Raw genomic sequence first — 15069 nt, 5'->3', positions numbered from 1 at the left:
TCATTACCTCGCTTTCCCCCACAAGAGCAAGTGCATGAATTCATCTTGCACTGATGTAGTTGTGTTCTTTTCCTAGACAAAATGGATAATCATGATATGCATTTCTTAAATGATAACCATATTTATTCAAAATTACAAGAGCACGACTCCCTTCCTTTTCCTTAACTGTCCCTCAAATCCATATTTCAATTGATGATCTGAGAATCGGTTACAAGAAAACAGCCGGTCAGCTCTTCCAACACCCACCCTCATTCCCCAAGCCCCGCTGCTCCACTTCACAGTCCTGTCCCGCCCTGAGCTGTGCCAGTGGCAAGAGAGTCCTTTATCTTTTGAGAAAATAGCTTGAAGTTAGACCGAGGCTGCTGAAAGAAATCACGATCTTAGCCTTTTACAAATCAGATCGATTTCTCTCATCTAGCTCATTCAGTAATATAAGGACATCTTGCAGCCTTTAAACCCCTCCATGGGACACCTGTTACATTACCTGCACAAACTTGGTGAGACGAGAATCCATCTGCATTAGTATCTCTTCCCATGCTTCACACATACATGTCAGTGATAGGTTTATGTACTATTAACAAGAAGAAAATATTAATGTAAAAAATATTTAAAACAATATGCTAACTAAATAATATGTGCTTCTTACTATCGATTGTCTCGGAGATGCCCAGAAATTATTTTCAATCACTTTAACTCAGTTAAGCCCCAGAAAGAGAAGACCATAGCTAACACTTGATAATTACTTAACTATCAAACATTCTTAAGTTTTTATTTGGTAAAATAGATACCTTCAGCTTTTTATATATTAGACATGTTATGTAAACTGTCAAAATGCTGGTTTGGTCAGCTATTCAATTTTCAAATAGGCACTTCAAAAAGATACTGATCTCCAGAAATCTAGGACATCAATTAAATTAGTGACTGTGGTAGACTTTAAAAAAAAAAAAAAGAAAAAAGCCACAATTCTTTGTAGCTCCTCTATCCAGACTCAAAGATAATGTCTCCAGTCCTTGAATCTGCGCTGGCCTAATGTCTTGCTGTGACCAACACAAAGCAGAAGCAACACTGTGCGTCCAAGGCCTCAAAAGGCTTTGGACACTTCCACCTACACTCTTGACACCCCTGCTTCTGCCACCACTTCATGAACAAGCCTGGGCTAGCCTGCTGGGAAATGAGGGATGTGGAGCCTAGACAAAGCCCTCACAGCTAAGGGACACTTAAGTCAGCTGGCTACTGATGCATGACCGAGCCCACCGAGATTAGCTGAACCTGGCCCGGATCAACCGAACCTTCCAGCTGAGCCCAGTCCAAATTGCAGACTAAGACACCAACCTAAAGAATCATGAGCTAATTTAGGTTGAGTTTATTATGCACAAAAACTAAATGATGTGACTATTTTCCATAATACTTTTTTTGCAATAAAACTTTAAAAATTCCAAAATGTTATTTTATTTATAAAAATGTTTAACAAGTTTTAAACTACTTTTTTCTTTTGGAAAAACAGAAACTGGTGGGAGTAGATTTTCAATTACATTTCTTTTTCTTACTTTAATGGACATTATAAAATTATCTATCAGACTAGACGCCTCTACCACACAGGTAGCTAGCTTTACAAAATAAAGTCTTCAAGTTTCCAATTATAGAACATTAGAAACTAATAGTAAATGTTCACATAAGACAAGCTATAAATAAATACCTGTAAAAGAGCTGAAATGTGAGTAAACTTTCTGGCCATCCGAGTTACTTCGGGTAAAAAAGAGTACAACAGATTGGTTTCGAGCTGTAAAATCAAAATAATAAAGTGAGTCACAATCAAATGCACATACACCTTTTAAAGATAAATCAGTTCCTCCCTGGTACAAACTTCTAGTTATAAAATAAATAAGTCGCAGGGACTTAATGTACAGCATAGTAACTCTAGTCAGTAATATTTTAAATCATATTTTAAAGTTACCATGAATAAATTTTAGAAGTTCTCATCACAAAAGTATGTGTATACACATATACACACATACATAATTATATATATTCATGTAACTCATATGGAGATGGACAGCAACTAGAGTTATTGTGGTAATCATTTCATAGTGTCTACAAATATAAAATAATTACATTATATATCTGAAATTAATGTTACATGTCGATTATACCTCAATTAGAAAAATAAATTTTTAAAAATTAAAAACAGAAAAACAGCTCCTTCTAGCTCAAAAAAAAAAAAAGACCTATAATTTAGAAAAGTCAAGGTTTAACTACATATTAAAAAGACTGTCAGAATTCTGCTCCCTTTATGAGTAAGTTTGGAGACTAACTGAACATAATCTTAGAATTTTCTAAATCTGCCGTGTTTAACTGTACACAAATCACCCTCCCTAGATTAGCAATCCCCTCTATATAGCTAAAATAAATGTAATAATCTACTTTGCAACACTGAGAAATTCAAAAAATGACCACAAATACATGTAAAATTTTTAAAGAAATTACAGGCTATTAATAAATACAAGTTGAATATCCAATACAATGGTATATGACATATCTCGATAAAGCTGTTATTAAAAAAATACCCATTATTAGCTTCAGAGAAATAGCGAATCACTTTGTTATAGCACCAAATGCAATCTTGGAAATCACAGTTCTACAGAACTTTAATATGAAGAGCAAATATGAACAACTACTCCAGTCAATCAGAAGTCAAGAGTTCTATGATGCTCTGAATACGATGAACATTGGAAGGCATCACAGGCACATTGCACCTTGTATCCTTTTGTTCTACTTTTGCTTGAGAGTTCATGCATACCAGACTAAGTGGCTGGGTTATTTGAGATGAAAATTTGGGGAAGATTTTCTTAAAGGCAAGGCTACAATCTAAATACTCTAGGGGAGCCCAGTTTCTACAATCTGCAACATAAATGACACTCAAAAAAGGTTTTCCCCACATTAACTGATTATCTGACACCAGAGGCAATGTGCTGATTAAGAGCACCAACTCTGGAGCCACTCTCAGCATCCCTTTCTGATTCTGTACGAAGGCAGTCTCCTGTGTGCCCATTTACTTCTCTGTAAAACAGGGATAATAACAGTCACTACCTATGAGGTTGCTGTGAGGATTTAGACGAATTGTACTGAATCACTCAGTTCTTGGCACATAATGAAAAATATTAGCTTTTATTATTATTAGGGTTAAAGCCTTAAGAAAATACTTAGTACAAAGATGAACTGGTATAGCAATCATATTAATATGGTCATTGATAAATCATCAAAACACTGTTTTTATAGAAACCTATACTGGGCCATGGAAATAATAATTCAGGTACTCATTATAATAAAATTCTGTATATAAGATTTAGAAGCTGAAAGTTAATTTTTTTGCTTTTAGATTTAATGACCATTAGACTGATATGGATAATAAAAACCTATAAAGTCTTTAAAAATATATATATATATATATATTTTTTTTTTTCTGCTATCAGGTTTCGATACTCACCTGAAAGTATGAAACTTCTGAAGCACCACCGGCAGAAACCTCTGTGACCACTGATAATGATTTCAAATCACTTGATAAACACAATGCAAGACAAGTACCAACAATCTGTAAGATAGTCAAATTCCCCAGTATATTTAGTACTGATGCTATAATGCATCTGCTTACAATACAGGACGCAAAATTCAGAGCTCTAAAAAGCAGTTAATAGCCAATGAAGGTATGCATCCGACTAGCTGCAAGGTCATACCTCTCACCCCCATATCAAGGGTCCCAAATCAAGTGTTGGGGAACTGACATATTCCACAGAGCCTACAATATTTTCTACCTCTCTAGAAGATGATGATGAAAAAGCTATGGAGAAAATAACAACAACAAAAAGCTATGGAGAAGATCAACAGTTAGTCGCAACCATGGGATACTCAGCACTAGCAGAAGATTGCTTCTGATGACTTCCATCCATCACATTCTAATCATGAAGTGCAGACCTTACCCACCATAAGGCTGGAACAGCATTAAATCATAATTGAGTGTGTCCTATCAACTTTTTTGTTAAGATAAAAAACTTGACTAATTCTACTAATAGCCACCGATCTTCAGAGACAGAACACTACTACTTTATCTTAGTAAGAAAATTATCCTTTTTATATTTAAGAACAAATAATTCCAACAACTGAAACTGAGAAAAAAAAAAGTGTTTATTCCTTTTCCATAGATCCTTTAGCTGCTATATTCTAAGAGAAATGATATGGAAAATATTAAAGAAAAACTTACCCCTGTGACTCGAGCAATTTTGAACATTCCATAAGCATAAAGTTCAATAAAACCAGAGCTTCCTCCAAGGACAAGAATATTAAGCCTAATTAAAAATAATGCAAGAAGCTGAGGACAACAGTGAATATGGAGTTCTTAAACCCTGATGTAAATTGTTTCTGCTCTCAGACAATCTGAATGCTAAAGTACCCCCGTGGGGAAATGAAACATCGAACAAATTCACTAACACCCAACATGCAATCACATTAGGCTTATTCCATTTTTCCAAAGGAACAACATGAAATTTTCTCTAGCTTAAAAACATCTGTTTACAGCAAAATAAGAATACATTGTTTTAACAAAGATTGCATTTATATACTGTTGATAACAAAACAATCCTTTTTCCAGCTTATACAAAGTACCATTAATTTTATTACGGCTCTGATGCTAAATATATTAAATGGGCTTAAGGAAATTGAATATTTAAATTTAAATTTTATAAACTCTAGTACTTCAAGCTTCCTTTACTTCCTGAAATAAACAACGGTACACTATATTATTAAACTTTACACAATCAAAGACTGTATAATAAAAACAGATATTAATGTCTGTATTTTGTTCAGGGGTTATCAGCAATAAAATAACATGACAAATAAAGTAAGTAACTGCCCTAGAAACTCTGAAAACTGCCTCAAATATCAAGTATCAACTTTAATAAATGAGACCTGCTAAGAGATCTGTAAAATTTACCTTACATCTCCCAAAAGCTTAATAATTTCATCAGAATTTTCTTCACTAAAATATAAAAATAAATTAGGTTATTTTTAAACTATATCTTTAAAATAATATAAGATTATCTTACTTGAAAACAGAAAAGGCACACCTTACCTAAATATTTTTGAGGTGTTGCTATAACTAGAGAAAAACAGAGATTGGGGTAAAAAGTGTTAATAGAAATATATTCTTTAAACCAGAAAGAACTGTCAACATATTATAAGAGAAATTTGCAAGATTAATACTAATAAAATTAATTCTGATACTTACTTTTTGGGCAATGTAGGTAGCTTAGGTAAGAGAAGATTTGATTCATCTTCAGCATTATAAAAGGATGTTAGAACACTAAAAAGGAAAAAAAAAAAGTATAAAAACTCCAAAGATTTTACTTCTTCTTCTATTAAAAAAATACCAATTTTTTTAAATGTCCAATTTTATATACTATACATTAGCAAGAGATGCCGCATATATATTACCATTGTAAAATAGTCATAATAATCACAAACAAGAAATAGAAAAGCAGGAAATTCTTTATTTACAATGCGCTTTATTTCTGGGGGGAAAAAACCGGCCTACTCACTTTACATTTAGAGGAACAAGTATTAATAAACAATTGTCTTAGCATATGAAATATATTCCTATGTATTAAGCATGAGATACTGAGAATTTGATTTCTTAACTCTAAGAACCATCACTAAACATATGCGTACTGAGAGTAATTTTAAAGAACACTTATCATTTAATATGGGTTCTATGGCTTACATACATTTGGAGATAGGACAGCCCAGCAGGTATATAAGATGACACTATGCATTTTGAAACAGACTTACTCATCTCCTATTTTTTCTCAATTCTACCTCCAACTATGGTTGGAAATAAATGAGTGAGAAAGTGAAAAAGGGGTGACTTGGCAAGCATTTTTTCCCACTTTAACACAAACTGCATGTCTCGAGAGACCCTGGAATCTCCACATAACATTTCTAAAGTACGGAACTATCCATAGAAAGTGTGTTAGAAATACCCTTAGCAGGTAACTGGTCTGGGATAGAAATTACACAGTGAACACTGCTCCTCTAACTTACCCTAAGTTCACATGGCCATTTGCAACCCTTGATTATTTTTATTTATTTATTTATTTATTTTATGCCTACAGTTCCTGGTATTCCTAGGTGGTCTCCCATCCAAGTACTAACCAGATCCGACCCTGCTTAGCTTCCAAAATCTGACGAGATTGGGGGTGTTCAAAGGGCATGGCCATAGACAACCCTTGATTATTTGATATTGATTAATTGCTTTATTTTATCTACAGTGAATTCCAAATCCCAGGCTAGATTCCTATTATCTAATTCTTTACAGGCCTCTCCTTGGGGAAGTTGTCAATTAATATTCAGAATTTACAAATTCATTTGATATTAACCTAAAATTCAATCAGAAGGGAAAAGGTAATGGAAAGAAAATTATCACATTTTCTCAAAAAAAAAAAAAAGTATATTTTTAGTATTCCCTAAACCCACTGATCTTTTAGGCCATCTGTACTGCAAACCTGGTTACCTAAACCCACTGATCTTTTAGGCCATCTGTACTGCAAACCTGGTATATCACTACACAGAGAAAAGGCAAAATTATTTTCGTAAAACAAAGACACTATTGGGACCATGGACACAGAGAAAACCTGTGCGGCATCAATAAAGAATGCTCAAAGTAGCACATTTTGTACTCTAAAAATATTTACTAAGCCACATGCGCGTGCACGCGCGCACACACACAAAACCACAAAGCTTTAGACAAGATACGTGGCAACCAGAACCTTAATTTGCTAATTAGTAATTTTAATTATTATGTGATAGTAAAAATCATTGATATAAACTACAAAAATAACTAAAAAGAAAAGAAACAACTTGGCCATTTAGGCATTACTGGAAAAAAATCTAACGAAGGTTTAAAAATTTTATCTTGAAACTAAAAGTTAAATGCAATACACACATACTCAATATAAAGATACTAATTATCCATTTTAGAAAATGAAAATTTCATGAACGCCATCCTATCGTGAAAACTGAAGTTTTTCTCTTTCTATTACTTTACCTGCTTTCTACAGTCACTTCCATCCAATGCATACAAGAAACTGGAGCCTCCACAGAAAAGGAGTGCAAGCTTTCGGGTTTTTCTACATCACACAAAACAATTTTCTTGGTGTCAGCAAGAGCAAAGGCCAAAACTAAAACAAGAAGACATAATCAGAATAAATTAGTGAAATGTTTGAGAAAAATAAATGGGTATTTTACTTCTTGCCCAGTTTTACTATTTTAAATACACTGCGATCATAGAACTCATTTAACCTAAAAATTCTTCCTGTAAATAATATTTTAAAACCTAAAAGATACCATTGCAGGTAGTTATGCCATCATCTAAGCTTACATCCAAATGCTCAAACTTCCATGAACGCTCTACTACTTTCTGTGTACTGCACTTAGCATCTTACACATCAAAGCCTCTAGACTGGAACCCAGCTGCCAAGTAGAAAATACAAAACAGGTCCCAAATGATAAACAACAGCATATCACCAAGACACACTGGTCCTGTAAACATGCCCAAAAGATAAGCAGCATTCCATCTGCTTGGTTCTTGGAAAGCTTTTTCCTTTTTTTTTTTTGTTTCTAACTTTTCATAGAAAACGAGGCCTTCAAATACTGGTAAGTCCTCTTCCTTTCACTGTGACTCAATTATCATGTAGTTTATGTAAGGCATTAACGTCTTCCTGACATATTGAATTTAAGAATTTCCAAATAGAGGGCTGAGTTTCACTACATTCAACTTGGCTAGATGTGCAGCGATCTAGGTTTCCTCCTCTTCCAAACAATTTAAAGCAATCCTGAAATAATCAATACCTAATAAAACCTCTTTTACTGTCCAAAAATACAAGACATATTTTTTAGTGGTAAAAATATCATCTACTTAAACACATTTTCACACACTGACTTTCATGATTTATTTTTGAAATCCTGGTGTTTTTAGATGAACACTGTAAGATCTCAAGATGTTACTTACGGAAGTTCTCTAATTTTACATATACTTTTTAAAAATAAGATAAAACGAGAGCAGAGAAAAATGAGTACAGTTAGAAATAGTTATCTGTAAGTGACAGGCTTTTAGGGCATTTTTACATATTTATATAGAAAAAGTTATACAATGAGGAATACTATTCTACAAAAAATTCAGTTTTTACTTAAAGCACCAATGATACAGATGAACTTTAAGCTATGATTTAGAACATTTTAGTGTACTGACTATATGTATATGACAGTTCAAATAACTGTCGCTGTAAAAACAACATATGGGAGAAGAGAATTTAGTTGTTAGTCACAGTGAGCTACAACATAACAAGCTACAAAATAAAGGATATCGAGAGGCGAAAAATACAGAAATGGAAGAAACAGGGTCAGAGCTGACAGTCCTTCAAGTGAGGCAAGCATATAAGCAGAGAGAATTTTTATGAGGCACATTTAATGCTAAGATACATTTTTGAGAGAAAAAGGCCATGAACTGACTAGTAAGAGTGGTAGATGAAGCGCGGGCCAGTGCAAGACAAGACAGAGAAAAGAGCAAAACCAAAGTATTTTGTACACTCCACCAGATTTCATTTTAGAATTATCTTTGCCAGGGAGTCAGATTTTATTTTAGAGATATCTTTGCCCAGAAACTAAACAGTAGAATTGAGTTCTGTGAAAATACTTCAAAGCTTTCTAAAAACCGAAGTTCCCAAACTGGCATTTAGAAATCTAGTATATAATAAGGACAATGAATTCTTTCTGGAAATAAGCTTTCTTTGCGAAATATTGTTTGTAAAGAATAAAAATGTATGTTTTATAATACTATCCTTACGTTTGCCATCTGGTCTCCAAGCCAGACAGGTCACTTCCTTTCCTGTATTTTCATTTGGTGGAAAACTCCAAACTCGATGAAAACTTGCAAGTCGATGAAGCAAAACCTAAGACAAAACAGACATAATGGTAGAAAACAAAACTCCATTTCCAAAAATAAAATAAACCTAGATCCCCACTATAAAAAAAATTAAAAATCATCTCAAACATACTATTTACCTATCAGAAAAGATTAGAAGACAACACTGTCTGAACCAACTTCAGGTATTTTCAAAGAGTGAACTTGAGATATTTTCAAAATGGGTAAAACAGGTCTAATTTAACCCCCTACCCTCTACATTTTCCTACCTTTTATGTCAACAGGAAACTTGTCTTTGGAAAGGAATAAAGGCTGTCCAAGATGATGACAGAAAGGGAAGAACACGAACAGCAGCAGAAGGTAGCTGTGATATACAGTCAAATAACAGTAAATTTGGAGTCTGACAACTCAGGATCTTATTTCAGCCCTGTCACTTGATGGCCAAGAATCCTGGACGAGTCACTTAGCCATTCCCAACTTTCATTTCCACATGAGTAAATTCCCATCTTGAAGGGTCAAGTTTCCTTGTGCTTCAAAAACATGACTGTCCCTACTCCATCCTCTATACAACCACTAAAAATTTCTAAGAAAAGGCAGAACTGCATGTGCCCCTGAAGCCCCCGCCACACCTCAGTACCCCACATTCACAGCATTACCACTCCCTGCCTTATCTCAGAGACCTTCCCTCCTGGTCACATGGGTCCCCACTGGGAAGCTGGGACTCCCAAAGAACCATTCATCCCCTCGACTCAGTGCTCTTTTCTGAGCCCATCTCCGCCATTCCTTACTTCTGAAACCCTTCTTCTGTCCCCTCCGGAACCCACAGTCAGGTATCACAGAGGTCCCCTATATGCTCACTCTCTTCTCTGAAATGTGTTTCTCACCTGAGGACACTGCTTCCCTGCAGGATTCTCAGGTGGTGGCCGTTTTGCAGTCCATGTCCCCTGTGCTACTACTGGGTTAGGATGAAGTAGGTTTCCTCCTTGATGCTCGATGCCATTTCTAGACGATTTTCCTTTTCTCTAAAATAACTTTGAATCTTATGCAATCAGACCATACCTCCTGCTATACCCCTAGGTCCCTAGGTCACTCCCCTCATTCCTAAAAGATGTGGATTCCTGCCTGGCTCACTCATGCTTTCCAACACTAGTCTTAGTGATTTCAAGAGCTTTTAAGTTCTCAACTTTCTCCCTTCCAATGATCACATCTTCTGCCTCACCTCAGTCAATCCCAGGGTCAGGCCCTTGCCCTTGTATATTACCAACAACTACAAATGCTGCCGTTAAGTTCAGTTGCAAACATCCTACTTTCCATCACCTCTTTCTTTCCAGCTCATTCATTCCTACTAATACCCAACTTCAACTCTTCATCCTCATCGAGACAGACAACGCATTGATTCTACCTCCTATTCGTTATTCCTCACCCCACACGTGCCCTCACTTCCCTATTAATCGTGTTAGAAGGCAAGGTTCATCATTATAATCACTCCTCTTGCATATACTTCAACTTCCTTGCATCACTCTTGCTCTGTCATGCCTGCAAAACCACCACCCTGGTTAAACTCAAGCACACCTGCACCCACACAGCCAAAAAGAACAGAAGAGACATAGCGCCATGCTCACTGGTTTCCCTCGAACTTGCCTCATGTGGCTCTTCATAATGACCAGCAATCCAATTGGGTTTCCCTAGCCCACCTGCCTTGTCACCTTTCTCACAGCTCTCCCTTCTCCTCAAGCATCCAATGTTTTCTTCGCCATCCTTACTCCTTTCTCATCAAGACAATGGAAGTAGCGAGTGCTCAGTATTACATCTACCCATCCGGTGACACTGATGCCTCCATTATCTTCCTCCCCTCCTACTGCTGTGGCTGTACCATCTGCACTCCTCTCCAGAGCCCTTACAGAGTTCCGATGCACCATGGCAGAGGAGGGAGACGAGACTTCATGGAGGGCCTTGAGACACAGACTTCAGTACTCTAGACAGGAGGTCATGGCAGTCAACGCAGCGACAAAGCCCTGCAGGCTGCTAAGTTTTCCTAGCTAAGTTTTCCTTACCATCCGGTTTCCAAGCTTGGCTGCACACAATGCAACTCTTACCTGGCCAGGTAACTAACTATCAGGAAACCTGCCCAAGGAGGAAACATGCGGAGGTGAAGGTTTCCTTATAAAATGGCTGCCAGGTAATAAGAACTCTCAGCGCAAAGTTTGGCCAACTGGTTGTGCTTGATGAACCATAATGTGTGAACAAGAAATGCTAACTGACAAACTTCTTGCACATTCTGTCAGGAACCCAGGGAAACAATCACTCCCTTGTTTAAGGGTATTTTTAATGGGCAGTAGCTATCCAATCCATAGTATGAAACTTAAACAACATAATACAGATTCTTAAACCTATCCTTTGTGGCAGCTACACGCATGTACATTCGCAGCTAGTTTGACAATAACTCATTTTTCTTCTGCTACTAAACTTGAAGCAAACTTCGGTCAAGGTCTGTGGATCTACTACTATGTCTAGTTCATGAGTGACACATCGTGGGCTTTTAAAAAGCCTATTTAGCAAATGAATGATTAAAGGAGACCTGGAGATGCCAGACTGTTTGTGTTAAGCTGTGTGAAAACATTTTCGCCATAAAATACGGAAAATGGACATATAAATGATCTTTCCCATATATGGTCCCTTATACTTTCACTTGGAAGTTTACGGCTGGCCTGGAAGAGAGGGGCAGGGTACACAGGTGACCCGTCAAGTTCACAAAAAGATAAACCGAGGCTGGGGCAGGCTGTACCTGCTGACTGTCGGAGGGGCTCGGAGTTCTTGGGGTTCAACGCCGGCTCACTCACCTCGCCCGCGGTGTTGGCCAAAGCAATGAGATCCCGCTTGGGTGACCAGACCAGGAAAATGATCTCCTGCGGCAGCTGCTTCTCTCCCACCACCCGGAAGGACGGGAAACAGGTCGGAAAACGCAACATGGGGGCGACCCTGCAACGACACCCCAGTCGGAGGCCGGCAGGGGCCCCCTCGCAGCCGCCCCGCCCGGGCCCGGGGGCCGCATCTCCCTCGCCCCCGGCCCTTCCAGAGCTCCGACCGCTGCCGTACCTGCGGCCGACACGGGCAGGGCCGCCTCGCCCTCCCTCCGCCGGCTGCGCAGCGGCACCTCCGCGCTGCCCCGCGCCGCGCGCGCTCCGGGCACTTCCGGCGCCCGGACTTCCTCGCGAGAAGAAAGCGCGGGACTGGAAGCGGAGGGCGTGCGGCCTGCGCCCGCGTGCGTAGGAAGACGCGGGGCTGGCGCGGGGCTGGGCGCCCGGGCGGGGGCGTGTCGCCGAGACCGCACAGCGCTCCCTGGATAAGGCTTGCACACACGTGTGTGCGCGCCCGCAGGTCTTTTGGGGCCGAGGGTGAGACCTCAGAAACGGTGGGAAGACAGACGAAAAGGACCGCAAACTTTAGGTCCTGATCAGCTGGAGCCTTTGGCAGTCTCTAAACCGGTGTTTACAGTGCCGACTGCTCGGTAGAATCACCTAGAGAGATTTTTTTAGACGCCTCTGCCCAATACCCCAGACCAATTAAAAGAGAATGAACATGGGATGGGACCGAATCTTTATTCCAACTCTGTAGGCGATTCCAATTTGCAGCCCAGATGGAAGGGCCCTGCTGTTAAACCTCTGACACGGGCAATTATTTTTATTCTTTATCCCACTTCAGACTCACACCTTATTGGTAGTAGTGGCCCTACCACAATAAATGAAGGCTGTGGACTCATCTAGGAGTTTTCTCATAGCTATTTAGTATCTGTCTGCTACATGAAGGAATCTGGACTACACAAATGAAGGCAGGCTACAGGTCAGCCTCACAGGCAGGTAAATCAGAACCCATCTGATGCTTCTTTATACAGGACACATTTAAATGTGTCAACATGTTCAAAAATTCCCACAAGTTATGACCAGGTTAAGAGAATGTGACAGTATCATCCCGTGATTCTTGAACTTAAAATCTATGGTAGAAAGCCATGTACTTTTCAGTTACTTTACTTGCTCAAAAGAGGCAGCAGGATCTTCAGCTTCCAGTAAGCCCCACCTTCCTGCACCCTGTCTGGATCTAGTCCCTGGGAAGTAGGTGACAGAGGTAAACTAATTCATTCCGCAACAAATATTTATGGCACTGCTTTGTGCCAGGCACTGTTCTTAACTTTTTTTTTTTTTAACTTATTTTTTATTTTTAGGCAAGGCAACCCTTGGTTGACCTCACAGATTCCAAGGACCTTGTCAGCTTACAATCCCTTTTTAAAAATGTTTTAAGCCTACAGCACCACCCGGTCTTCCTAGGTGGTCTCTCATCCAAGTACTAACCAGGCCCAACACTGCTCAGCTTCCAAGAGCAGATGGGATAGGGGTTGTTCAAGGTAGCATGGCCGTAGACTATTCTTATCTCTTGATGTTACCCTGCCTGCTTTCTCTCAGAGATGTTTTTCTTCCTTGCCTTTGCTACAATTTAGCATGTCCCCACATTCCTCCGGAGTCAACATTTTTAAGGTGAGAATGAACTTGCCTCTGTTATGAAATGCATTTTCAAGTGTTAATGTTCTGGGTGCCAATAATGGATAATCTGGATGATGGGGGCCCAATATCCACTTAGACATTCCTATGAAAACTGAATACCCATTTTCCTGAAACTTAGTCTGCAATATTAACCCTCATATAACGCATGAAAAGGACTGTTAATAGAGGTGGACACTCAATGTTATGGAACAGAGGTGAGAACTACCTGTACATTATGAAGACTTCACAGAAGAGTATGACTTTCTTGGAAGGTGTTACAGCACAGGAAACAGTGTAGGTGTGGAGTTCTAAATGTGGCCAGGAAAAAGCAAATACTTTTAAGTTGCCATAGTGGCTCATGTATGCTGGTGGGAGTGGAGGCAGGTACTGTTACTGGAAATAATCTAAAGTAGCCATAGGACAAGAGCTATTAACACAGCTCTGGCTTTATGCACTCCATTTCCTTGCCTTCCCCATTCTCTAAGGAAAACATGGCTTTGTCAAATTAGTTTATTTGTGCTTCTGTGGCACAGAATCAAGAGGAAAGGGATCAGGCATCAGTGCCTTTTAAGGAGGCAGGGACAGGAGATATGAATGTATGGAGAATGGAATGGGTGGAGGGAGGTAGAAATGAAACAGGAAATAGACTTTTAGGAATTTCCATGTTCTATATATCCTCTTTCTAGTGCTTGGAAAAAAAAAATTTGAGAACTTTTTTTGAAATAACTTTTTGGTAGCTAGGCTGTTTCTTTGATCATTACACCCCTTGGCCTAGCCCATGCTGATGGTATCTTTCCAGGAGTTATAATGGAGTTGAATTTTGAGGAGCCTGTCAGTTGCCAACAGAGATTCATGGTGGGGGGCATACTGTTGACAGCATCACACTGGTTCATTGGTTATTCAGGACCTTAATCCTTGTCACAAGGGTGATGATACATTAGAAGGAAATGACTGGAGGTAAAAGATGGCAGGGAGGGAAAGTTGGGTGGGGAGGGCAGGGGAGGGAATTCCAGAGACATTTATGAAGTAGAATAATAAGACCTGATTATTGATTAAATCGGGGGAATGAAAACAGGGGAATAGGCAACACTGAGCTTGGGATATTTGGGTGCACAGACACAAGGAACACACAACTAGAGGTCGCTGGATTGGGGTTGGGGGTGGAGAAAGACCAGAGCAAGAGTTCAGTGAGGACTACGATTCAGGTGGAGGTGTGGTGTGAAAGTTTGTGACAGCCAATGGGCAGCCGGAAAGGCGGCTTTGCAAGGGAAAAGGTCAGGGCCTGAACAAAGAGGTGGGAGTCACTGTGTACAGGGACTGGAAGATGGAGTTGTGTGGGATGTGACTAACCTACGCCACATGAAAGTCTGTTATGTTGAGAGGTCTATTGTGAAGTAATAAAATAGGTGAAACATACAAAATAAGCAAATTGACTGAATTTGCTACAAAGAGAAATAAACGTACATTGATGTTAGGCTCTCTCTGCCCTTCTACCATTTCGTTCATTAGGCAGCCAGGCAAACCTGACTCAAAGTGGCACAAGTAATAACTAGAATGTATTGGCTC

General features: G+C 38.9%; 1 protein-coding gene and 2 pseudogenes across 1 annotated transcript in view; all 3 read right to left on the bottom strand.

Annotated features, from left to right (window-relative positions):
• Nucleotides 1-12188, bottom strand: part of ANAPC4 (anaphase promoting complex subunit 4) — a 32632-nt gene extending 20444 nt beyond the window's left edge. Inside the window, exons 1-12 of the mRNA XM_016154803.2 lie at nt 12065-12188; nt 11809-11947; nt 8891-8996; nt 7094-7226; nt 5279-5353; nt 5123-5149; nt 4985-5029; nt 4256-4340; nt 3485-3589; nt 1697-1780; nt 485-571; nt 8-72 (exon numbers count right to left, since the gene is read on the bottom strand). Coding sequence (XP_016010289.1) covers nt 8-72; nt 485-571; nt 1697-1780; nt 3485-3589; nt 4256-4340; nt 4985-5029; nt 5123-5149; nt 5279-5353; nt 7094-7226; nt 8891-8996; nt 11809-11937 — 941 coding nt within the window. The 5' untranslated portion in view covers nt 11938-11947; nt 12065-12188. The remainder of the gene's footprint in view (nt 1-7; nt 73-484; nt 572-1696; nt 1781-3484; nt 3590-4255; nt 4341-4984; nt 5030-5122; nt 5150-5278; nt 5354-7093; nt 7227-8890; nt 8997-11808; nt 11948-12064) is intronic.
• Nucleotides 6153-6270, bottom strand: LOC118609086 (annotated as a pseudogene).
• A 1074-nt stretch (nt 12189-13262) lies between the features above and the next one.
• On the bottom strand, nt 13263-13384 carry LOC118608722 (annotated as a pseudogene).
• Between the last annotated feature and the right edge of the window lie 1685 nt (nt 13385-15069).

Source organism: Rousettus aegyptiacus, unplaced genomic scaffold (genome assembly GCF_014176215.1).
Source record: "Rousettus aegyptiacus isolate mRouAeg1 unplaced genomic scaffold, mRouAeg1.p scaffold_m13_p_10, whole genome shotgun sequence".
Classification (NCBI taxonomy): domain Eukaryota; kingdom Metazoa; phylum Chordata; class Mammalia; order Chiroptera; family Pteropodidae; genus Rousettus; species Rousettus aegyptiacus.
The sequence above is the reverse complement of the archived record's forward strand: the minus strand, read 5'-3'. Positions and strand labels throughout refer to the sequence as shown.